At 42.8% G+C, this 26,579-nt stretch overlaps 1 protein-coding gene across 4 annotated transcripts in view; it reads left to right on the top strand.

Moving 5' to 3' along the window:
* Positions 1 to 19,812, top strand: part of LOC110505771 (phosphatidylinositol 4-phosphate 5-kinase type-1 gamma) — an 82,929-nt gene extending 63,117 nt beyond the window's left edge. The window contains exons 13-19 of one of the 4 annotated variants that reach the window (XR_005040202.1): positions 111 to 282; positions 516 to 548; positions 2,321 to 2,434; positions 4,122 to 4,359; positions 9,190 to 9,276; positions 18,308 to 18,462; positions 19,029 to 19,812. Coding sequence is in view for 3 of the 4 variants with exons in the window: in XM_036966021.1 (XP_036821916.1) it covers positions 111 to 282; positions 516 to 548; positions 2,321 to 2,434; positions 4,122 to 4,359; positions 9,190 to 9,276; positions 18,308 to 18,310 (647 nt within the window). In the remaining variant the exon portion in view is untranslated. Of the gene's footprint in view, positions 1 to 110; positions 283 to 515; positions 549 to 2,320; positions 2,435 to 4,121; positions 4,360 to 9,189; positions 9,277 to 18,307 lie in introns of all 4 variants that reach the window. The other 3 variants (XM_036966021.1, XM_036966107.1, XM_036966143.1) reach the window with 3 other exon arrangements.
* Positions 19,813 to 26,579: the final 6,767 nt, after the last annotated feature.

Here is a 26,579-nt window from a genome sequence, read left to right as displayed (position 1 = left end):
GGTGTCATTTTATCCTCGCTGTTGACGGAGACTGAATGCAGGTGTTTTGATAACCTGTTCTGATTCTCTCTCCCCACATCTCCCCCTTGTCTCTTCTCTCTCTCTCTCAGGGCGACCAGACCTTCTACCCTGCACCCCTCCATCGTTTGAGGAGGCGACCACGGCCTCCATCGCCACCACACTCTCCTCCACCACCTCTCTGTCCATCCCAGAGAGGTCTCCCTCAGATGCTGGAGCAGAGAACCCCCGCTACAGGTACCAGAACAACAGCTCTGAGAGAAGGTACCGCTATGGACACAATGGCTTATTTATGGACTATGTATTCATGGAGTGTGCCCTTTTTTTAATGAGAATTAAAACAGAAGTCAAAATGTATAATATAATGGCTATACCATATTCATAACTGGATAAAAAAACAGTCCCTGGTTGTGTTAAACTGTCAGAGCCACAGAACCGAATTGATGTACCCTACCCAGGTTTACAACACGTTAATTTCTCTGTGTGTTTCTCTGCAGGAGGCACACCCACTCTGTCAGCCATGACGGGAGGTAACAACAATGCTGTGCCTACATGGCCTGTTTGAATGCACAACTTATTCCATTGCATAAAGGACTTGGTAGTTGGGTGTTCTTACAGCGCTAGTCATTCCGGCCCTGACCAATGAGTAAGGCCAATAGGCTAGGGTGTGTCAAGTCACTCTATCGGTCTGTGTTTTTATGGATGTGACCACCCTTCCTGTCGCTGAGTTGTATTGCGTGTGTGTGCCTGCTTGTGTGCTTACGCTTGTGCATGTGCATGTGTGCTTATTCACATGTGTGTGTGTGAGTGTACTTACAATACCAGTCAAAAGTTTGGACACACCTACTCATTCAAGGGTTTTTCTTTATTTTTACTATTTTCTACATTGTAGAATAGTAGTGAAGACATCAAACTATGAAATAGCACATATGGAATCATGCAGTAACCAAAAAAAGTGTTAAACACATCCAAATATATTTTATATTTGAGATTCTTCAAAGTAGCCAACCATTGCTTTGATGACAGCTTTGCACACTCTTGGCATTCTCTCAACCAGCTTCATGAGGTAGTCACCTGGAATGCATTTCAATTAACAAGTGTGCCTTGTTAAAAGTTCATTTGTGCAATTTCTTTCCTTATTAATGCGTTTGAGCCAATCAGTTGTGTTGTGACAAAGTAGGGGTGATATACAGAAAATAACCCTATTTGGTAAAATACCAAGTCTATATTGTGTCAAGAACAGCTCAAATATGCAAAGAGAAATGACAGTTCATCATTACTTTAAGACATGAAGGCCAGTCAACTTTGAAAGCTTCTTCAAGTGCAGTTGCAAAAACCATCAAGCACTATGATGAAACTGGCTCTCATGAGGACCGCCACAGGAAAGGAAGACCCAGAGTTTCCTCTGCTGCAGAGGATAAGTTCATTAGAGTGACGAGCCTCAGAAATAGGCTATTAACTGAACCTCACATTGCAGTCCAAATAAATGCTTCACAGAGTTCAAGTAACAGACACATCTCAACATCAACTGTTCAGAGGAGACTCCATGAATCAAGCCTTCATGGTCAAATTGCTGCAAAGAAACCACTACTAAAGGACACCAATAAGAAGAAAAGACCGCTTGGCCCAAGAAACACGAGCAATGGACATTAGACCGGTGGAAATCTGTCCTTTGCGCTGATGAGTCCAAATGTAAGATTTTTGGTTCTAACCACCATGTCTTTGTGAGACCCAGAGTCGGTGAACGGATGATCTCCGCATGTGTGGAAGGTGTGATGGTGTGGGGGTGCTTGCTGTTGACACTGCCAGTGATTTATTTAGATTTCAAGGCACACTAAACCAGCATGGCTACCACAGCATTCTGCAGCGATACTCCATCCCATCTGGTTTGGGCTTAGTGGGACTATCATTTGTTTTTCAACAGGACAATGACCCAACACACCTCCAGGCTGTGTAAGGTATATTTGACCAAGAAGGAGAGTGATGGAGTGCTGCATCAGATTATTTGGCCTCCACAATCACCCGACTCAACCCAATTGAGATGGTTTGGGATGAGAGGGTGCAAAGCTGTTATCAAGGCAAAGGGTGGCTACATTGAAGAATCTCAAATATATACATTTTTGTTTACTACATGATTCCATATGTGTTATTTCATAGTGTTGATGCCTTTACTGTTATTCTACAATGTAGAAAATAGTACAAATAAAGAAAAATCCTGGAATGAATAGGTGTGTCCAAACTTCTGACTGGTACTGTACATTTAACGTGTGTGTACTTACATTGCACATCTGTGTGTGTGTAGGACCCAGGAGGAGGTGCGTGAGGAGGAGCAGCAGACCATCACGGTGGAGGTGGAGGTGAAGAGACATGACAGCGAGCCCATCATCACGGCCCCACAGCCATCTCCAGAGACCAGGTACACAGCCTCAACCTTACACTACATAGATCAAGATGTATTACACAAATCCCTGAGAGCAGGCTCAACTCTACTGAGCAGCACACCCAGTATCCAACACACTGAAACCAGAGCCATGCATTTACAGAGTTATTAACATTTCAACGGGCATCATGTTGGTATACTTAACATACTTGTCAGTGCTCACTGTAACTCCGAGAATCCCAAGTGTAAAGTCAGTGTTTCAGATCCTACCTCTGATGGGGCTGCTCTTACCCCAATAGGAACCCGGGCCGCTGCTGCTACGGCACTTTTTACTAAAACTAACCTGAAAACGTCTCACCTGGGACAGGCTATCACCTAGGTTATCTAACCCTCCCCTCTGGGAAGTGGGGATGCCATGTTCCCATTTGGCGGTGATATTAAGTCCCCACCTTACACCTCACTCTAGGTCCCATTTGGTTATTGGGATGACTGTGGCCTGTTGCTATGCTGTTAAGTCCCTTGTTATGTACAGATCATTGCTGCCTCTGGATGTTCTCTGGAGCAGCCATCTAATTAGGTTAAGAGAGTGGAGTGGAGTAGAGTGAGACTGACAGACAGGGTAGTAGGGTGAGACCACAGTGACTGTAAAAGGGTGAGACAGGCAGACAGGGTAGTAGGGTGAGACCACAGTGACTGTAAAAGGGTGAGACAGACAGACAGGGTAGTAGGGTGAGACCACAGTGACTAAAAGGGTGAGACAGGCAGACAGGGTAGTAGGGTGAGACAACAGTGACTGTAAAAGGGTGAGACAGACAGACAGGGTAGAAGGGTGAGACCACAGTGACTGTAAAAGGGTGAGACAGACAGACAGGGAGGTAGGGTGAGACCACAGTGACTGTAAAAAGGGTGAGACAGACAGACAGGGTAGTAGGGTGAGACCACAGTGACTAAAAGGGTGAGACAGGCAGACAGGGTAGTAGGGTGAGACCACAGTGACTGTAAAAGGGTGAGACAGAAAGACAGGAGTGCATGGGGAAAGTTATGGAGTGGCCGGGCAGTGGAACTGTGTCAGATGGGTCTCGGGGGGTTGAGACCCAAGTTAGACATATGGCCTCGGGGAGCTGGGTGGGGTAGTAGGGGAAGGATGGAGGAGACGGGGTAGATTAGCCACCTGGAGACCCTGCTCCTCAAAGCTGCCTCAGGCTCACCTACTTGGTGAGAGGTGAGAGCAAGAGAGAAAAAAGAGAGGGAGAGAGGTAGAAAGAGAGTTGAGGTCCCTGGTTGCATGGCAACTGCAACACCAGCCCCTCACCCCCATTAAATACTTATTTCCCAACAAACAGGTCCTTCTCTGAGTCTGAGATGCTGTCACTGTTCTTTAGGAATGCAAGGCTTCACATTTATGTCTCTCTATCTAAACACACAAGCTGAGAAAGCAATCTGGGATAAGCTTAAGTCATTCCTAGTAGTTAATGATCTGGGTCTGGACAATAGAGGGATTGTGGTGGCACTGTGCCATCTGGTAGTGTAAGTCTTGGTTAGTGGCCTCTCTGTTCCCATTGATCTAATCAGTCAGTGTCAGCTCTGGGCTGGTTTCAGAGAGAGAAGGAGTGAGAGGGAGAAGGAGAGAGAGAATGTGTGAGAGCAGGTGTGTACAGTAATTTGTGTGTGTGTGTGTGGTGTGTGTGGTGTGTGTGTGACTGACCCCCCTTTATCTTCTCAGTGTGATACCAGAGGTAGCTGAGGCTTCTGCTGATGTTGTTGCCCCACCCTCCACCTCTCCCCCGGCTCCTGAGGCCTCTGCTGCTGAGGACCCTGACCCAGAGGCCCCTGCCAGTTCCAAGTTGGTGGTGGTGGAGGTTGAGGGGGACCGCCGGGGCAGCATGGTGTCAGGGTCCGGCTGCACCAGCCAAGCCTCCCAGGATGACGAGGATGACGTAAAAATCACAGACATCTACTTTGTAAGTGGTGCTTTCATTGGCACAACATACATGCACACACACTTGGATCGTATTCCTTAGGAAAACGTTTTAAAACACTTTGTAACAAAAACAAAACTGTTTCTCCCTGTTTCAGTTTGTTTTCATCCATTTAGTGCCTAATGAATAGGACCCTGGGCACACAAGGCACAGTTATGATAGATACTAAATACCAACTGCTACCATGTCTATAGGCATACAGCTCAGTTACAGTATACTACAGTATCCTAGCTGCTAAATATCTCCTAGGTTTAAATCTACGTCAGTCGATAGGCATACAGCAGAACATGAAACAGACAACAGCAGACACTAGACTATACACAGCTAGCTCCCATCATTTCCATTGGCCATCATTTCCATTTTTGATTTGTTAAATATTGTTTGTCCATGTGTGTGTAACTTATCATTGCCACTCGTAATGCAGATGGTCAGTGTGTGTTATTAGTGTTGGGTCATGGGAGGGTGTGTGAGTCTCAGATTTGGATGCTGTCATGCCTTTCTACAGAAGCGTTGACAGTAGGAATCCAGAGGGAGCAGAGAGAGAGAGTGAGGTGAGACACCTGCATGGGCGTGTGTTATACCAGAAGACACCACAGTGGGTTGGAGTGTTCAGAATTTTCTGGGGTGTTCAGAGTGGGTTGGATTGGTGTGTTCAGTGTGGGTTGGATTGCAGTGTTCAGAATGTTCTGGGGTGTTCAGTGTGGGTTGGATTGCAGTGTTCAGAATGTTCTGAGGTGTTCAGAGTGGGTTGGATTGCAGTGTTCAGAATGTTCTGGGGTGTTCAGTGTGGGTTGGATTGCAGTGTTCAGAATGTTCTGGGGTGTTCAGAGTGGGTTGGATTGCAGTGTTCAGAATTTTCTGGGGTGTTCAGTGTGGGTTGGATTGCAGTGTTCAGAATGTTCTGGGGTGTTCAGAGTGGGTTGGATTGCAGTGTTCAGAATGTTCTGGGGTGTTCAGAGTGGGTTGGATTGCAGTGTTCAGAATGTTCTGGGGTGTTCAGAGTGGGTTGGATTGCAGTGTTCAGAATGTTCTGGGGTGTTCAGTGTGGGTTGGATTGCAGTGTTCAGAATGTTCTGGGGTGTTCAGAGTGGGTTGGATTGCAGTGTTCAGAATGTTCTGGGGTGTTCAGAGTGGGTTGACCGGAGTTTTCAGAATGTTCTGGGATGTTCAGAGTGGGTTGGGGTGGAGTGTTAAGACTGGGATTTGAGGTGTTTAAGGGTTAATTTAGTCACTCCATCTCCCTAGCTTCACTTCTGCTTTATCCTAAGCACTTTATGTCATCTCAATCTGGCACTAAACATAATTGAATGTGGGCCCAGACAAATAGGACAGTACTTCAGGCTATGACATCAGCAGATGGTGAAGTAAAGTTATTCTCTCTTTTGTACATACATCTCTCTTAACTGCATGGCCCGTGTCCTCCTGAACAGACTACTTCTCTTCAGATAGCCTGACTTTGATCTGACATGTGTTATTGTAGAAGTCTGGGCTCTACGACACTGAGTTCGGAGCCAGAGCCATGCATTGATGTACGAGTCTGTGGTGAGACGTGATGAAAAGTCCTGATAGGAAAGTTTCCTCTGGCGTTGCTCTGACGGGTGGGACAGTCTCTCCTGCAATGAAACACCTCACACTGTGACCCTGGAGCCTCTGAGGGTCAGTAGGTCTGTCTGTCTGAGAGCTCTTAGTCATCGGATGACCAGCTCAACTCACCAGACCTGCTCTGCCTCTCTACTCTCATGCTGCAGTTCAGGAGAAACAGAGAGGCAACACTTTTAAACAACCACTATCACCACTGTGTCTCTCTGTATCCATGCACCTGTGGTCATTTAGCCAGCCGAAGACACGTATTAGGTCAAATAACATTCTAAATTGAATTGCTAATTTAGTGCTTCTAAACGGTTTCATTTTATGAGTTGTATGGTTGTGTCATCTCATCATGTGTAAAGCAATCTCAAAGCACATACCAGTAAACTGCATGAAAAGATTATTGTCTTCTGGGATTTGACTGGTCAAAGTAGACATGACTCTTCATCAGAGCAATGTGTGGGATATTGTACCAGTCCTGAGAGATGGAGCGGATATTACTTTGAGAGGTCATGCAGAGAGGGCTGAAGTGATTGTTCTTGTCAGAGCAGGCCCAGGGGAGATGGCAGAGAAGCACTTCACCAGCTCCTGTTGAGTGGCTACAGCCTGAATTATTCATTTATCATCAGCAGTCGCCACCTCCCTTTTACACTCATTCTCTCTGTTTCTGTCTCACCCTCTCGCTCTGTCTCCTTCCTATCCCTCGCTCTGTCTCCTTCCTATCCCTCGCTCTGTCTCCTTCCTATCCCTCGCTCTGTCTCCTTCCTATCCCTCGCTCTCTCCTTCCTATCCCTCGCTCTGTCTCCTTCCTATCCCTCGCTCTGTTTCCCTTATCTTCCTCTCCTTCACGCCATCTCTCTTCCACACTCCCTCTCTCTTCTGATTTATCTGTTGAAGCTGTGACAGAGGCTCCGGGTGGTGAGAGGAAGGAGAAAGGGGGGTGAGAGGAGAGGGAGGGCACCAGACCTGTAAATCCATTCATCATCATGCCTGATTCACATTTCACCATCAAAGTCAAAATAGCAACCATCTCTTCTATGAACCTTTCATTTCCATCCATGTTCCTTATTTGTCTCATCTGTCTGTCCTCCATCCCTTTCACCCCTCTGTTCTCCCCCATCACTCTCTCCCTCCTCTCTCTTTCTTCTTTCTCTCTCCACCCCCCCCCCCCTTCTCTGTGGGGGTGTGCTGTCAGCTTGCAGACGGGAGAACCTGGGTGTTCTCTCCTGTCCTGTCGGAGGAGAAAGCTGCAGTGTAAGTTAGTAGGACTCTCTATTGCTCCCAGCTCATAGTCCCAAGATCACGTAGTAGGCATCTGCATTTTTGTCAAAAAATGTTATTGACATATCCTTGTTCTGTTCAATGCTCTCTACTTATATAGTACTCTGAATACCCCAGTTCATGGTTTTAAGTTCAAAAGAATACAAGATAAAAATAGCTGACACCATTCAAACCAATGAGGGTTCGGAACTTTAAAGCCAAATATCTCAGAATCATATTTTTGCAGATAGAACCTTATAGTCCCAAGCTCTCATGCCTAGTCAATGCTTCAGTCATGTTTATAAGGATGTTTATAAGGATATCAATGGCCTATAGCTGTGGATGGAGTTGTTGTAGCTTAGTCCTCCAGTCTGCTTACTTAGAGTCTTAGTGCTCTATCTGTAGTGATTCCTCAGTTGATCCTCAGACTTTGAACTAGACGGATCCGAATGAAAAGACATGCCCAAGATCTCACACAAATGACTTATAAACTGACTTCCCTTGACTAGCATGTTTTCTCCGAGGATGCTTTATGGTGCCTTGATGGGTAAGAGGACATGACACATTACATGCTTTACTTATTGTTACAGATCATTTATATTTCATCATGTGTTTTATATCATTTGAACAAAAAGGGACATGGCCTTTTTTGTTAAGCTTCAGTCTGCAATCTGGAAATCTGTTCAATAGTCATTTCAAATCTTTATATCATTTTGTTGTTTTTCTTTTAGCAGACTGTAGCTTTAATGTTATTCATCCACCTCATCCTCCGCTTGGAGCTCCTCTTCATGTTGAATCAAATAAAACGGCTGGAGAAGACTCTCCCTGTAGAGAGAGAGGGGGAGTGATGGGGCATGAAAGGAGGAGAAAGAAGGGATGAGGTGGCTAAGTTATAGGAGGAGGCTCTTGGCTTCTCATTTGAGGCCATCTGTCTCTCTCCTCCCGCTCCCACTCCCTGTCTTCCCACCTCTCTCTCTCTCTCTCTCTCTCTTCTCTTTCTCTCTCTCTCTCTCTCTCTCTCTCTCTCTCTCTCTCTCTCTCTCTCTCTCTCTCTCTCTCTCTCTCTCTCTCTCTCTCTCAAATTTGTTCTGTCTCTCCCTCTGTCTCTCTGTCTCTCTGTCTCTCTCTCTCTCTCTCTCTCTCTCTCTCTCTCTCTCTCTCTCTCTCTCTCTCTCTCTCTCTCTCTCTCTCTCTCTCTCTCTCTCTCTCTCTCTCTCTCTCTCTCTCTCTCTCTCAAATTACTTCTCAGTCTCTCCCTCTGTCTCTACCTGAGTGGCCTCAGAGACAGAGCAGCACTGAGGTGCTGTCCCGTCCAAATACTTAATGCACCTAATAGTAAATGCATTAAGAGCACTTTTCTTTATTGAGAATGAAGGGGGGGGGGGGGGGGGATGCTTTGAGAGAAGATGTCATTTTGTTTGTTGGCAGTGCTGGCTCCCTCGCTTTCCACCCTCCACCCGTCGCCAACCACCCACTCCCACCCACCCTGTTGTCTGGCTGATGTACATTCATCCTTTTTCCTTGTCCACTTCACCTTGGCTTTTGAGATTGATGAGGGGTTAATCAAATAGAAATAGCATAGTCATAGAAAGCCATTCTTAGGCACGTGATGCATACCAGCCAGCATTAAAACTGAAGACTTTTGACAGTGATAGCAGGAAATGGGAAAAGACTAACATTCTATTGAAGGAAATGTTAATATTTCATTACACTAACCCTCTACACTGTGTTCTGTTCAAATAGGATTTCCCTATTTCCCCTGCAGTTAGGCTAATCTATATTCCAAGCTCACACTTTCTGTCCTGGCATTTCCTCCTTTGGCATTTTCTAATTTGATTTAATTTTCCTGGCCTGCCTTGTCCTGTCTATCTCTCTTGCCTGCCTCTGCTTCTCTGTGTGCGTCCAATGGCCCCCGCTCTCTCCCTCTCTCTGACGCCCTCTGCTGTGTCGGTTGTGCACCGACAGCCCCCAGAGGACAGGACCTGGGTGTACTCCCCTCTGCACTATGGCAGTGAGTCTAATACCTTGCCGGATGGGGAGGAGAGCGAGACAGTAAGTAGTGAGAATTACACCTCCAGTATCCAGTACAGTGTGTGTATGGGCCGGCCCACCCGTCATGCCCACTGAATATGGCCGTGCCAGTTACAACCATTTGGTTCCCTCTCCGTTCACCATGCAACCCCCAACTCTCACTGCATGCTGCTCAGTTTTTTCACTGTGGTGCCTCGGCCTCATACTCTCAGTCTGTAGGCCTGGCTGGCTGGTTGCATGTAGTTTGGTAACTTGGCACATGTCTCCTTCACCTCATGGCTCATGCATCACCATTATCAGATCCCAGACACGCACAGCTACTGTTGCCAATATCACTATTTTTTTTCTGAAACAACTGACCAACAATACAGTATAAGCCTGTGCTTTGACATGTACAGTAAAAAGCAGTTGGTCAGGTGAATGGCAAATAAGTAAAGCAAATAAATAGCTATTACATTTGATTTGTACAGTTCCTCTCTGAAACACAATAATGTGTTTTCTTTGAGGAAAATAGGCACGTTTCTCTTGAGATTTACATTGACTTTGAGAAGGGATTGCGTGATGATTATTTTAGCAACCGCGTGATGCAGCATGACAACTTTAACGCAATTGGTTGACAGTCTGCTCGGTGGGGCATTCATTATATGTTCATTTTTTCATTGGATTCCTATCTCTTTTGTATAATATCTCTGACAACGGAACCATGCAATGCACCCTGGACTAAAGAGGCAGACAAATAGGAAAAATGTGCTAGACCCTCCATTAAATTACACATTTCTCGAGGTAGGAATATTGCAAAAAATATGATCCATGTCTAATTCGAGAGAAGATCTCCTCCCGAGGTATGATATCAGCCAGTATTAAAATATGACATGTATGATAGACATTTTCGTGATGTAAAAGTCGTTTTCCTATTAACTTCCATTGTAGTGAGAGACTTTATCACAGTGCTACGTCATACCGGACAAATATATGCCTGCTTGAACGCCAATAACGCACAAATATATCCCCCCCCCCTTTATTGTAATGGTGAGAGGGTTAGCATCTCTTGGTATGATATTTGTGCGTCTAACTTTCTCGCTCATTATTATTCACAATTCATTTAGGACTATCCACACTCATGGTAGCATCCACCTTAATGTATAGTCGTGGCCAAAAGTTTTGAGAATGACACAAATATTAATTTTCACACAGTCTGCTGCCTCAGTTTGTATGTTGGCAATTTGCATATACTCCAGAATGTTATGAAGAGTGATCAGATGAATTGCAATTAATTGCAAAGTCCCTCTTTGCCATGCAAATGAACTGAATCCCCTAACCAAAAATAATCCACTGCATTTCAGCACTGCCACAAAAGGACCAGCTGACAACATGTCAGTCTCGTTAACACAGGTGTGAGTGTTGACCAGGACAAGGCTGGAGATCACTCTGTCATGCTGATTGAGTACGAATAACAGACTGGAAGCTTCAAAAGGAGGGTGGTGCTTGGAATCATTGTTCTTCCTCTGTCAACCATGGTTACCTGCAAGGAAACACGTGCCATCATCATTGCTTTGCAAAAAAAGGGCTTCACAAGCAAGGATATTGCTGCCAGTAAGATTGCACCTAAATCAACCATTTATTGGATCCTCAAGAACTTCAAGGAGAGCGGTTCAATTGTTGTGAAGAAGGCTTCAGGGCGCCCAAGAAAGTCCAGCAAGCGCCAGGACCATCTCCTAAAGTTGATTCAGCTGCGGGATCGGAGCACCACCAGTACAGAACTTGTTCAGGAATGGCAGCAGGCAGGTGTGAGTGCACCTGCACGCACAGTGATGCAAAGACTTTTGGAGGATGGCCTGGTGTCAAGAAGGGCAGCAAAGAAGCCACTTCTCTCCAGGAAAAACATCAGGGACAGACTGATATTCTGCAAAAGGTACAGGGATTGGACTCCTGAGGACCGGGGTAAAGTAATTTTCTCTGATGAATCCTCTTTCCGATTGTTTGGGGCATCCGGAAAAAAGCTTGTCCAGAGAAGACAAGGTGAACGCTACCATCAGTCCTGTGTCATGCCAACAGTAAAGCATCGTGAGACCATTCATGTGTGGGGTTGCTTCTCAGCCAAGGAAGTGGGCTCACTCACAATTTTGCCTAAGAACACAGCCATGAATAAAGAATGGTACCAACACATCCTCTGAGAGCAACTTCTCCCAACCATCCAGGAACAGTTTGGTGAAGAACAATGCCTTTTCCAGCATGATGGAGCACCTTGCCATAAGGCAAACGTGATAACTAAGTGACTCGGGGAACAAAACATTGATATTTTGGGTCCATGGCCAGGAAACTCCCCAGATCTTAATCCCATTGAGAACTTGTGGTCAATCCTCAAGAGGCGGGTGGACAAACAACAACCCACAAATTCTGACAAACTCCAAGCATTGATTATGAAAGAATGGGCTGCCATCAGTCAGGATGTGGCCCAGAAGTGAATTGACAGCATGCCAGGGCGGATTGAGGAGGTCTTGAAAAAGAAGGGTCAACACTGCAAATATTGACTCTGCATCAACTTGATGTAATTGTCAATAAAAGCCTTTGACACGTATGAAATGCTTGTAATTATACTTCAGTATTCCATAGTAACATCTGACAAAAATATCTAAAGACACTGAAGCAGCAAACTTTGTGAAAATTAATATTTGTGTCATTCTCAAAAGATTTGGCCACGACTGTAGAAGTGTTTAGGAACATATTATTATTTACAATAAAAGTAACTCAAACGACACAATACATTATTTACCATTTATTTCCATTGGGAACAAAATAATCTGAAACAACCAAAACAAATAGCAAATATATCCAACAAGTTTGTAGAACCACATTGCATGCTCGGGAATATGGAATCAAATACTACATTTTTGACTACTTTAGTACACATTCAGTGCCTTCATAAAGTATTCATACCCGTTGACTTATTCCACATTTTATCTTGTTACAGCCTGAATTTAAAATAGATTGCATTTAGATTTTTGTATCAATGGCCGACACACAATACCCCATAATGTCAGTGGATTTACAAATATTTTTTTTTTAAACTGAAATGTTTTGAGTCAATAAGTATTCCCCTCCTTTGTTATGACAAGCCTAAATAAGTTCAGGAGTAAAAATAAATTGCATGGACTCACTCTGTGTGCAACAATATTGTTTAACATGATTTTTTAATGACTGACTCATCTCTGTACCCCACACATTTGTTTAACCTTTTATTTAACTAGGCAAGTCAGTTAAGAACAAATTCTTATTTTCAATGACTGCCTACTTGGGAAGAGTGGGATAACTGCCTTGTTCAGGGGCAGAACAACAGATTTTTTACCTTGTCAGCTCGGGGATTTGATCTTGCAACCTCTCGGTTACTAGTCCAACGTTCTAACCACTAGGCTGCCTGCCGCCCAAACCGGTGCTGGTACAAACCGATGCTGGTACGTACAGTGCATTCGGAAAGTATTCAGACCCCTTGACTTTTTTCACATATTGTTATGTTACAGCCATATTCTTCATCAATCTACACACATAATGGCGCCGGAGGAGCTGGCTGCCATTTTACGGGCTCCTAACCAATTGTGCGATTTTGTGGGAGGGTTTTGCATTTTTTGTAACTTATTTTGTACATAATGTTTCTGCCACCGTCTCTTATGACCAAAAAGAGCTTCTGGATATCAGGACAGTGATTATTCACCTCGTACTGGACAAAGATTTTTCTTTAGCGTTTCAAAAGCAAAAGATTTACTCAAGATACCAGATCAGGCCCAAATCCCCATCATTAATATGAAGAAAAGACTCCAATACAGGGGACGCAGGTCCAGGTGCCTTGTGGGAATTCGTCAGCGAGTGGGTAACCCACCTCTACCATCCGTCCTATTGGCCAATGTAGAATCATTGGATAATAAACTGGATGTGCTCTGATCAAGACTATCCTACCAACAGGTGTAAACTGTAATAAACTGTAATATCTTATGTTTCACCGAGTCATGGCTGAACAACGACGTGGATAACGTACAGCTGGCAGGGTTTTCGGTGCATCGGCAGGACAGAACAGCTGCCTCCGGTTAGACAAGGGGTGGTGGTCTGTGTCTATTTGTCAATAACAGCTGGTGCGCAAAATCTAATATTAAGGAAGTCTCGAGGTTTTGCTCGCCTGAGGTAGAGTGCCAGCATCGTTTTGTGGTGGTAAATAGACAGCTACGAAGAATATAGATGAACTCTCTTGGTAGATAGTGTGGTCTACAACTTATCATGAGACACTCTACCTCAGGCGAACAAAACCTCATCTCATGATAAGCTGTAGACCACACTATCTACCAAGAGAGTTCATCTATATTTTTTTCAGCTGTCTATTTGCCACCACAAACCGATGCTGGTACTTAGACCGCAACAAGCTGCGGTCTTAATCAAACAAGAAAATGCTCATCCAGAGACGGCTCTCCTAGTGGCCGGGGACTTTAATGCAGCGAAAGTTAAATCCGTTTTACCACATTTCTACCAACATGTTACATGTGCAATCAGAGAAAAAAAATAACTTCCTTTACTCCACACACAGAGCCCCGTGTCTGACCATAATTATATCCTCCTGATTCCTGCTTACAAGCAAAAACTAAAGCAGGAAGTACCAGTGACTCGCTCAATACGGAAGTGGTCAGATGATGCAGATGCTAAGCTACAGGACTGCTTTGCTAGCACAGATGTTCTGGGACTCATCCCATGGCAATGAGGAGTATACCACATCAGTCACCGGCTTCATCAATAAGTGCATCGATGACGTTGTCCCCACAGTGACCGTATGTACATACCCCAACCAGAAGCCATGGATTACAGGCAACATCCACACTGAGCTAAAGGGTAGAGCTGCCGCTTTCAAGAAGCAGGACTCTAACGAACCATCAAACAGGCAAACCGTAAATACAGGACTAAGATTAAATCCTACTACACCAGCTCGGATGCTTGTCGGATGTGGCAGGGCTTGCAAACTATTACAGACTACAAAGGGAAGCCCAGCCGCGAGCTGCCCAGTGACACAAGCCTACCAGACGAGCTAAATGACTTCTATGTGCGCCTCGAGGCAAGCAACACTAAAGCATGCATGAGAGCACCAGCTGTTCCCAACAACTGGAAGATCACGCTTGCCGTAGCCAATGTGAGTAAGACATTTAAACAGGTCAACATTCACAAGGCCGACGGATTACCAGGATGTGTACTCTGCGCATGTGCTGACCAACTAACATGTCTTCACTGACATTTTCAACCTGTCCCTGGCCGAGTTTCAAGCAGACCACCATAGTCCCTGTGCCCAGGAACACCAAGATAACCTGCCTAAATGACTACCGACCCATAGCACTCATGTCTGTAGCCATGAAGTGCTTTGAAACGCTGGTCATGGCTCACATCAACACCATTATCCCAGAAACCCTAGACCCACTCCAATTTTCATACCGCCCCAACAGATCCACAGATGACGCAATCTCTATTGCACTCCACACTGCCCTTTCCCACCTGGACAAAAGGAACACCTACGTGAGAATGCTGTGCATTGACTACAGCTCAGCATTCAACACCATAGTTCCCTCAAAGCTCATCACGAAGCTAAGGACCCTGGGACAAAACACCTCCCTCTGCAACTGGATCCTGGACTTCCTGACGGGCCGCCCCAGGTAAGGGTAGGCCACAACACATGCTGATCCTCAACACAGAGGCCCCTCAGGGGTGCGTGCTTAGTCTCCTTCTGTACTCCCTGTTCACCCATGACTGTGTGGCCAAGCACGACTCCAACACCATCATTCAGTTTGCCAACCACACAACGGTGGTAGGCCTAATCACCGACAACGATGAGACAACCTATGGGGAGGAGGTCAGAGACCTGGAAGTGTGGTGCCAGGACAAAAACCTCTCCCTCAATGCGATCAAGACAAAGGTGATGATCGTGGACTACAGGAAAAGGAGGGCAGAGCACGCCCCAATTCACATCGACATGGTTGTAGTGGAGCAGGTTGAGAGCTTCAAGTTCCTTGGTGTCCACATCACCAAGACAGTTTTGGTCCATGGTCCAAGCACACCAAGACAGTTTTGAGGAGGGCACGACAAAGCCTATTCCCCCTCAGGTAACTAAAAAGTTTTGGCATGGGTCCTCAGATCCTCAAAAGGTTCTACAGCTGCAACATCGAGAGCATCACTGCCTGGTACTGCAACTGCTCAGCCTCCGACCGCAAGGCAGTACAGAGGATAGTGCGTACGGCCCAGTACATCACTGGGGCTAAGCTGCCTGCCATCCAGGACCTCTACACCAGGTGGTGTCAGAGGAAGGCCCTAAAAATTGTCAAAGACCCCAGCCACCCCAGTCATAGACTGTTTTCTCTACTACCGCATGGCAAGCGGTACCGGAGTGCCAAGTCTACGACCAAATGGCTTCTCAACAGTTTTTACCCCCAAGCTGTAAGACTCCTAAACAGGTAATCACAAATGGCTACCCAGACTATTTGCATTGTGTGCTCCCTCCCCCAACCCCTCTTTTACGCTGCTGCTCTCTGTTTATCGTATATGCATAGTCACTTTAACTTTCCATTCATGTAAATACTACCTCAATTTGCCTGACTAACCGGGGCCCCCGCACGATGGCTACCCGGACTATCTGCATTGTGTTCTGCCACCCGCCAACCCCTCTTTTACGCTACTCTCTGTTTAGCATATGCATAGTCACTTTAACCATAACTACATGTACATACGACCTCAATTTGTCCGACTAACCGGTGCCTGTATGTAGCCTCACTACTGTTATAGCCTCACTACTGTATATAGCCTCACTACTGTATGTAATCTCACTACTGTTATAGCCTCACTACTGTATATAGCCTCACTACTGTATGTAACCTCACTACTGTATATAGCCTCACTACACTACTGTTATAGCCTCACTACTGTTATAGCCTCACTACTGTTATAGCCTCACTACTGTATATAGCCTCACTACTGTATATAGCCTCACTACTGTATGTAGCCTCTCACTACTGTATATAGCCTCACTACTGTATGTAGCCTCACTACTGTTATAGCCTCACTACTGTATGTAGCCTCACTACTGTTATAGCCTCACTACTGTATATAGCCTCACTACCGTATGTAACCTCACTACTGTATATAGCCTCACTACACTACTGTTATAGCCTCACTACTGTTATAGCCTCACTACTGTATATAGCCTCACTACTGTATGCAGCCTCACTACTGTTATAGCTTCACTACTGTATATAGCCTCGCTACTGTTATAGCCTCACTACTGTATATAGCCTCACTACTGTTATAGCCTCACTACACTACTGTATATAGCCTTACTACTGTATATAGCCTCACTACACTACTGTATATAGCCTCACTACACTACTGTATATAGCCTCACTGCTGTATATAACCTCACTGCTGTATATAGCCTCACTGCTGTATATAACCTCACTACTGTATATAGCCTCACTACTGTATATAGCCTCACTACTGTATATAACCTCACTACTGTATATAGCCTCACTGCTGTATATAACCTCACTACTGTATATAGCCTCACTGCTGTATATAACCTCACTACTGTATATAGCCTCACTGCTGTATATAACCTCACTACTGTATATAGCCTCACTGCTGTATATAACCTCACTGCTGTATATAGCCTCACTGCTGTATATAACCTCACTACTGTATATAGCCTCACTGCTGTATATAGCCTCACTACTGTATATAGCCTCACTACTGTATATAGCCTCACTACTGTATATAGCCTCACTACTGTATATAACCTCACTACTGTATATAACCTCACTACTGTATATAGCCTCACTACTGTATATAGCCTCACTACTGTATATAACCTCACTACTGTATATAGCCTCACTACTGTATATAGCCTCACTACTGTATATAGCCTCACTACTGTATATAACGTCACTACTGTTATAGCCTCACTACTGTTATAGCCTCACTACTGTATATAACCTCACTACTGTTATAGCCTCACTACTGTATATAACCTCACTACTGTTATAGCGTCACTACTGTATATAACCTCACTACTGTATATAGCCTCACTACTGTATATAACCTCACTACTGTTATAGCCTCACTACTGTTATAGCCTCACTACACTACTGTATATAGCCTCACTACTGTATATAACCTCACTACTGTTATTATTTACTGTTGTTTTTTATTTCCTTACTTATCTATTGTTCACCTAATACCTATTTTTTTACTTAAAAATTGTACTGTTGGTTAGAGCCTGTAAGTAAGCATTTCACTGTAAGGTTTACACCTGTTGTATTCGGGGCACGTGACAAATACACTTTGATTTGATTTTAGTCCAGGGTATTTTAAGAAATCTAAGCTGCAGTAGTAGTAGAAGCTCAGAGCTGTAGCAGGCTGGCTGACCCTTCGTCAAAGTCCACTGCACTGGTTTATGGCAAGGAGAAAGTAGCTATGAATGGAGTTGTCACTTCCACCCCTGGCCCATTATTTCCCATAGAGAAGACACACACACACACACACACACACACATACAACTGTCACTTCCACCTCACCATGAGACAGAAGCTGCCACTGCCAGCAGAATGAGTGGAAGCAGAGCTTGTGGGACATGGCATTACAGTGCCTAGTGGAAGGAGACTGTCTCTTAGGGTTTGTCTTGACATAGATGAATACAAAATGTAAAAACAGTCATGAAAATGTTTTGTTGAGCTGATCTTCATGAAAAGGAAAAATACTAAATTTCTCTCTTTCTACCCTCTATTTTATGTGTTTATGTCCTCCCTTGCCTGCCTTGTGAATTGTTGATATAGACCTTTGATAAATAAATGTACTTTGATAAGGGTTATACCCTAGTTATACAGTGCTGTGGGGGAATTTATAGATTTTATTTAACACTATTGACATGAATATATGCCAAATATTTACAACCTCTTTCTTTCTTTCTTTCTTTCTTTCTTTCTTTCTTTCTTTCTTTCTTTCTTTCTTTCTTTCTTTCTTTCTTTCTTTCTTCCACCAACAGTAAACACTCCTCCATAGAGCTGAGAGGAGAATGACTCTGTGGAGAGAGGAGCCATCAGATTGATCCCCAGGCCTTTGAGTGGCAGGCAGCAGAATGATTCCAGTCCCGACCTGTATTTTAAACCATGGATACAAAAGCAGAACAGACGAAATACTGTGAGGAAACCCCCCTAGACATCCCGTTATCATTGTGTTGATGATATGATCCATTCCTCTCCTTTCACCCCCACCTCAACCAAAAATGACCCTACCATGATAAAAACAGGGCCTCAAATGGCTATGCTACGTCTAGCATGCCCCATGAGAACAGGGGCGTTGAGTCGTCTCTGTTACTCGCCACACATTCCCAACGGTTGATTAAGTCAAATGGTCACATGTATTTTATTGATATCATGTTAATTTATATTGTTTGCTTTTTCTTTGTTTTTAGTTTAGTTTCTTTATTTTCTGAACTTTTTTCCCCACTTTATTTATTTTCATAAACAGAAAAAATTATTGCTAGACTGTGTTTCACAAAACATGATTTTGTGCATATTTATAAGCCTACTGTATTATTTGACAGGTTTATTTTTTAGTTGTCAAGTATTTATTTTGACATTTCTATCACAGTATTGCTACACTTCCCATACACTCCTGCTGAATGCACCTCTCATGAGTCTCCAAGCCTCAAAACCAGATCATTGCAACACTAACTAATGTTGAGACATTGTCTATCATTTCAGAATCCTACATCATTACAATGTCTTCCAGGACCACCCAGCTTTTGGATAAATGCAACAACAACAAAAAATTCCAAGCATAATGAGTTATTGAGTTCTCTTAATATGAAATTAAATGCCAACAGTTTAGCAATCAAACTTTGGCTCTGGATTTGAGCTCTGCTGGACATGGGTATTAGCCAGGCTAGTAGGCTAACTCAAAGTCCTCCTGACTTCAGAGTCTGGAAAGGCTATTTTGACGTCGGCACGATGCGACGATAAGGAAGGGGAAGTGCTTGTTTTACTGATTGGTTCTCTTCTGTATTTTTCTCATTCCAACACCCACATGGACAGCCATTCACAGCTCTCCAATACAACTGTTGAATTTTCAAATCCAAACAACACGAGGGCTCAACCTCCCCAGGAAAAAAAAGAAAGAAAAAAAAAGTTTGAGAGAACCAATCAAAACTCAGTACATTCAGGAGCACATCTCTGCACAAATACTGCATTTACAATGGCCTCCTTTCCAGACCAGTGTGTCACAGCTCTCCCTTGCTGTGAGTCACTTGAGTCGGATCAGCCAGGCTAGTGACCTTAGGCTAATGGATTGGATTACTTAGGACAAATAACAATATCATATCATGGCCAGAATGAATTCATACTTCTGTTATTTAGTAAGGGTTAATCAGAAAGGGAATTCAGGCTGCACTTTATGTACAGTGCCTTGCGAAAGTATTCGGCCCCCTTGAACTTTGCGACCTTTTGCCACATTTCAGGCTTCAAACATAAAGATATAAAACTGTATTTTTTTGTGAAGAATCAACAACAAGTGGGACACAATCATGAAGTGGAATGACATTTATTGGATATTTCAAACTTTTTTAACAAATCAAAAACTGAAAAATTGGGCGTGCAAAATTATTCAGCCCCTTTACTTTCAGTGCAGCAAACTCTATCCAGAAGTTCAGTGAGGATCTCTGAATGATCCAATGTTGACCTAAATGACTAATGATGATAAATACAATCCACCTGTGTGTAATCAAGTCTCCGTATAAATGCACCTGCACTGTGATAGTCTCAGAGGTCCGTTAAAAGCGCAGAGAGCATCATGAAGAACAAGGAACACACCAGGCAGGTCCGATATACTGTTGTGAAGAAGTTTAAAGCCGGATTTGGATACAAAAAGATTTCCCAAGCTTTAAACATCCCAAGGAGCACTGTGCAAGCGATAATATTGAAATGGAAGGAGTATCAGACCACTGCAAATCTACCAAGACCTGCCGTCCCTCTAAACTTTCAGCTCATACAAGGAGAAGACTGATCAGAGATGCAGCCAAGAGGCCCATGATCACTCTGGATGAACTGCAGAGATCTACAGCTGAGGTGGGAGATTCTGTCCATAGGACAACAATCAGTCGTATATTGCACAAATCTGGCCTTTATGGAAGAGTGGCAAGAAGAAAGCCATTTCTTAAAGATATCCATAAAAAGTGTTGTTTTAAAGTTTGCCACAAGCCACCTGGGAGACACACCAAACATGTGGAAGAAGGTGCTCTGGTCAGATGAAACCAAAATTGAACTTTTTGGCAACAATGCAAAACGTTATGTTTGGCGTAAAAGCAACACAGCTCATCAGCCTGAACACACCATCCCCACTGTCAAACATGGTGGTGGCAGCATCATGGTTTGGGCCTACTTTTCTTCAGCAGGGACAGGGAAGATGGTTAAAATTGATGGGAAGATGGATGGAGCCAAATACAGGACCATTCTGGAAGAAAACCTGATGGAGTCTGCAAAAGACCTGAGACTGGGACGGAGATTTGTCTTCCAACAAGACAATGATCCAAAACATAAAGCAAAATCTACAATGGAATGGTTCAAAAATAAACATATCCAGGTGTTAGAATGGCCAAGTCAAAGTCCAGACCTGAATCCAATCGAGAATCTGTGGAAAGAACTGAAAACTGCTGCTCACAAATGCTCTCCATCCAACCTCACTGAGCTTGAGCTGTTTTGCAAGGAGGAATGGGAAAAAATGTCAGTCTCTCGATGTGCAAAACTGATAGAGACATACCCCAAGCGACTTACAGCTGTAATCGCAGCAAAAGGTGGCGCTACAAAGTATTAACTTAAGGGGGCTGAATAATTTTGCACGCCCAATTTTTCAGTTTTTGATTTGTTAAAAAAGTTTGAAATATCCAATAAATGTCGTTCCACTTCATGATTGTGTCCCACTTGTTGTTGATTCTTCACAAAAAAATACAGTTTTATATCTTTATGTTTGAAGCCTGAAATGTGGCAAAAGGTCGCAAAGTTCAAAGGGGCCGAATACTTTCGCATGGCACTGTATTAACCATCATTAGATGTGAAAGTGACGTCTTTATCACAATCCTCTGGCATAGGATTCATGTTTTTTAGTCTTTATGTAGATTACATGTTTTAAGATTTAAGTTACATTTTTAAGTTTTATTGCTCTTTTTCTGTTTCACACTTGGCTGTTTAAATTAAAGTTGGTGTGTTTGTATGTCTGTGTGTGAGGCAAGGTGTCAGAACTAAAATACTTATGTGCAGTGGCCAGTTGTAATCAGTTGTTAATGTCATCAAGAGACCATAGCAGCAATATTTTCTACAGTGCAGTAGTTGTAAAGTTACTTTTAATTGCCTTAAATAGACATTCAAATTCAAATATTGATTTGATTTTTCATTCTAGTGCTGTTGTATTTATTAATTTCAAGTCATTTGTTCAATCCCGTGGTTGTGCTCCTGAGAATGTGTATATAGAATTATAAATACATATATAAAGATATAAATATATTTTCAATTTGAATTGGAGAATATTATTTTTATTTGATTACATTTTTTGCTGCCGGCAAGAAAAGATGAAGAGCAACACATGAATTACTGTACCATGTGTTTTAATGAGCTGACAAAATGCAGCTCTATTTATGGTGTAAAAATCACTGCTGTCTCTGTATGATATCTGTAACTGAAGAGTTTTACTGTACATGCACATCAGTAGGGGTTCTTCCAACAGTTTAGCTGTATTTGTGTGTGTGTTTTCAAATCGCTATGTGCCCTCACTTAGGGAGAGTCCTTTACAGAGACAGCATGATTTAAAAATGAATATGCATATCAGAAATATGTCTAGTGCATTGGGAAAGTATTCAGACCCCTTGACTTTTTCCACTTTTTGTTACGTTACAGCCTTATTCTAAAATATATTTTTCAAAATGTAACCCTCAATCTACACACAATACCTCATAATGACAAAGAAAAAAAAGGTTTTTAGACATTTTTGCAAGTGTATCATTTTTTTAAAAAATGATTACATTTACATAATTATTTAGACCCTTTACTCAATACTTTGTTCAAGCCCCTTTGGCAGTGATTACAGCGTTGAGTCTTCTTGGGTATGACGCTACAGGCTTGGCACACCTGTATTTGGTGAGTTTCTCCCATTCTTCTCTGCAGATCCTCCCTGTCAGGTTGTATGGGGAGCGTCGCTGCACAGCTATTTTCAGGTCTCTCCAGAGATGTTAAATCGGGTTCAAGTCCGAGCTCTGGCTGGGCCACTCAAGGACATTCAGAGACTTGTCCCAAAGCCACTCCTGCGTTGTCTTGGCTGTGTGCTTAGGGCTGTCCTGTTTGAAGGTGAACCTTCGCCCCCAGTCTGAAGTCCTGAACGCTCTGGAGCAGGTTTTCATCAAGGCTCTCTCTGTACTTTGCTCCGTTCATCTTTCCCTCGATCCTGACTAGTCCCTCAGTCCATGCCACTGAAAAACATCCCCACAGCATGATGCTGCCACCACCATGCTTCACCGTAGGGATGGTGCCAGGTTTCCTCCAGATGTGACGCTTGGCATTCAGGCCAAAGAGTTCCATCTTGGATTCATCAGACCAGAGAATCTTGTTTCTCATGGTCAGTCTTTTAGGTGCCTTTCGGCAAACTCCAAGCGGGCTGTCATGTGCCTTTTACTGAGGAATGACTTCTGTCTGGCCTGATTGGTGGAGTGCTGCAGAGATGGTTGTCCTTCTGGAAGGTTCTCCCATCTCCACAGAGGAGCTCTGAAGCTCTGTCAAAGTGACCATCGGGTTCTTGGTCACTCCAATCAAGTTGTAGAAACATCTCAAGGATGATCAATGAAACAGGATGCACCTGATCTGAATTTTGAACAAAGGGTCTGAATACTTAAGTTATTTCTGTTTATTTTTAATATATTTGCTAAAATGTCGAAACCTGTTTATGCTTTGTCATTATGGGGTATTGTGTGTAGATTGATGAGGAAAAACAATCAATTTTAGAATAAGGCTGTAACGTAACAAAATGTGGAAAAAGTTAAGGGGTCTGAATACTTTCCAAATGCACTGTATATCTGTGTATATTCATCTATTTATACATGAGGATAAATAGGTGTGTGTGTGTGAGTGGACTGTATGTTTGGACTCAATAAAGCAGTTATATGTCTATGAAATAGAGTATTTGCCCATGTTTCCAAAGTTGTGTGTGTCTGTGTAATTCCATGTCTATATAGCTGATGTTGGCAAGCAGGGAATTCCCTCCATGTGTCTCTCGTGCTACTGTTCAGCGTATGCTGTGAAAAACAATCTTCATTGTGATGTGCTTGATTTTCGTGTGGCCTTTTCCCCTTAGCTTGCAATAAAGCACACAGTAGATACATTTTAAGAGAAGCATATTGACCTGATTAGTATAGAATTCAACTTTTCAACTGGTGAGAATAGCAACATGATGTTCAAGGCACAGTACTCAAAAATATCTTCGATTCATGACATCTTATCTGAGCAGTACTGGTGAATGAGGGAGGTAAAGAACATGTTTCATAACAACACTCAGGAAAATGTTACTGTAGTTGGTCCTAATCACTACAGAAACGTTTCTGAGGTTACCAGTGAGTCACTTGTCAACTGAGCTGATTATAATGCTAAACCACAAATGAAGTTCATTACTAGACTGGTGGTTACACTTTTAAGTAGGAGGCCTACAGCTATAACAATACAATTGAATAGTAGGAAAGTGTTTAAATATGTTATGCAATCATGGTTTTATTATGTCAAAATTATGAGGTTCTTATGAAATATTTTGACATGTATTGATCCTTAATTTGTCTGTTCTAATGAAATGTAATACATGTTCTCAACAGTTGTTTGCACCGTTACCTGCCCATATTGTGGCTATATAATCTTTATTTTGATTGTCTTTTTAAATTGAATTTTCTCATTGGTATTTTGCTTGAATGTTTTACATACGAGAAAATATGCCCTGTGACAGTGCCATTTCATTAAAACATTGAGCTATATATCTGAGACCAGTGACATTAACATGTCTTGTCAAATGTCTGGTCCCGTGTGTCTCAGTTGGTAAAGCATGCCGCTTGCAACGCCAGGGTTTTAGGTTGATTCCCACGGGGGACCAGTAAGACAATGTATACATTCAGTACTGTAAATCGCTCTAGATAAGAGTGTCTGATAAATTTCTGAAATGTAACCAAAATAAACTGTCAAAGCGCTGGGATGATTCAAATTGTATGTCCTTCTGTTAATTTATATGTCAATAAAAAGTTGCGGAAAAACAAATTAAGTAAAACTAAATCATTTTTAAAACGAATACCAACATGTCTATTTATGTCAATGCATTCACTACTGTAAATCGCTCTGGATAAGAGCGTCTGATAAATTACTAAAATGTAACTAAAATAAACGGTCAAAGTGCTGGGATGATTCAATTGTATGTCATTCTCTTAATTTACATGTCAATAAAAAAAAATACGAATACCAACGTGTCTATTAATATCACTGAGACGTTCTCATGATCAAAGTGCCAGAGCCAGAGGGCGGGAATGAACGAATGGAACGCTCAAATCGTAAGTCGGGTTCCCTTGGAGAACAACAGAGCTACGTTTTGAAAGGTTAGCTAGCTAATTATATTTTATGATTTATAGGACTAGCAGTGGCGGGGGGGGGGGGGCAAGCTGGGGCCAGTTGTACTGTTAGAGGGGCCAATTACTTTAGAAGTTATTGATGTCAGGGGCACTGTGGACAACAATTTTGGACCCCCGTGTGGCCCCTCCTAAATGTGGAGTATGAAATAATTTTTACATAACTAATTTTTGCTATTGTTCTTTTTTTACATCCATTATTAGACAGTGGCAAAGATGATGATTTTGAACATGGTCTTTTGCTTGCTAATGTCTGCAATGCAGTGAAGAAAACGATGACATCAATAACTTCTAATGTGCTAGTCCTCAGAACCGCCACTGAGGACTAGCACATTTAATACTGAAATCTAGCACATCCATAATTTGTTTAAAAATGACGATTTATATGTCACATTTTTTAATCTATAGCTATAGTGAGGGTTTTTCACCCTCTTTTGACATGATGATGGACAATGGAGACTTCACTAAAACTCTCCCCACATGGGAGGACCTGTCTTGCAAGGTTTGTTGTCCTCTCATGTTCATTAGCAAATATCTTATTTAACTGTGTCTGGTTTGTTCCAGGGTCTTGGAGACAAAATGTCAAATGAAGGCAATAGTAGATGCTCAAGTCCAGCATCTGGAGTTCTTAGTGATGAGAGAAATCAACCCAGTGGTAAGACAAACACTGTCTTGATTTGGGCCTTTTTTTTGGAGACAGGTTCAACAAATTCCTATTTTTCTTTTTTATAAAATATTAAAGGGTGTAATTCACTCTTTTATTTTCTAGAATTCTACAATGTTATAACAAGACAGCTTCATGATGAAATAGACAGGTCCAAAATGTCATAGAAAGAAGTTGAAGATATGGTCCATGCCCACATGAAGGTGCAGTATGATAATGATTGATGATGCATAGTTGCAAATCACTGTTTAAATTGTTTTTATGGTTTTAGTATTCATTAGTTGGCCATGGCTCTGTGATCTGCTGTGGGAATCAGCCTGAAAAACAAAAGTGTGTTATGTTTTATGTTCTCAGCCTATTTTGGATCAAATTCATTCAGATGCAAGCAAATTGGTGACTAAGTCATCAGCATTGGAGGATAGCTGTCACAGGAAAGACCAGCAGGACAAACACATTATCTTACATACCCCCTCCCTCCAAGAGTTCCTTTTGAAATGAGCGTTTACAAAAAACTGGGTAGGTACTGAAGTGTTTTCCTTTTTGATTTAGGACTGTGGTTTTTGATGTTTTTTAAATTTATTTTATTTAACCTTTATTTAACTAGGCAAGTCAGTTAAGAACAAATTGTTATTTACAATGGCGGCTTACCCTGGCCAAACCCTAACCCGGATGATGTTGGGCCAATTGTGCGCCGCCCTATGATGTAAGGCTATAGGACAAGGTTCCTCAACTGGCAGCATGGTTTTATTTGGCCAGCCAAGTTTTCTGAGCAAAATAATAAATAAAAAAGTTGGAGAAAGAAATGTGTGTGGAATTTTCATTGTTTGACATAATATACTGTAAAAAAAACATCAGGAAATCAGCTTCAAAAAAATAATTGTCCCGCAGCTGAATCTAGTTGATGATCCCTGCTATAGGATAATATTCATAGTCATGTGTGACCATCCTGTATTTATT

The sequence above is a fragment of the Oncorhynchus mykiss genome, chromosome 1, assembly GCF_013265735.2.
Source record: "Oncorhynchus mykiss isolate Arlee chromosome 1, USDA_OmykA_1.1, whole genome shotgun sequence".
Taxonomy (NCBI): domain Eukaryota; kingdom Metazoa; phylum Chordata; class Actinopteri; order Salmoniformes; family Salmonidae; genus Oncorhynchus; species Oncorhynchus mykiss.
The sequence above is the reverse complement of the archived record's forward strand: the minus strand, read 5'-3'. Positions and strand labels throughout refer to the sequence as shown.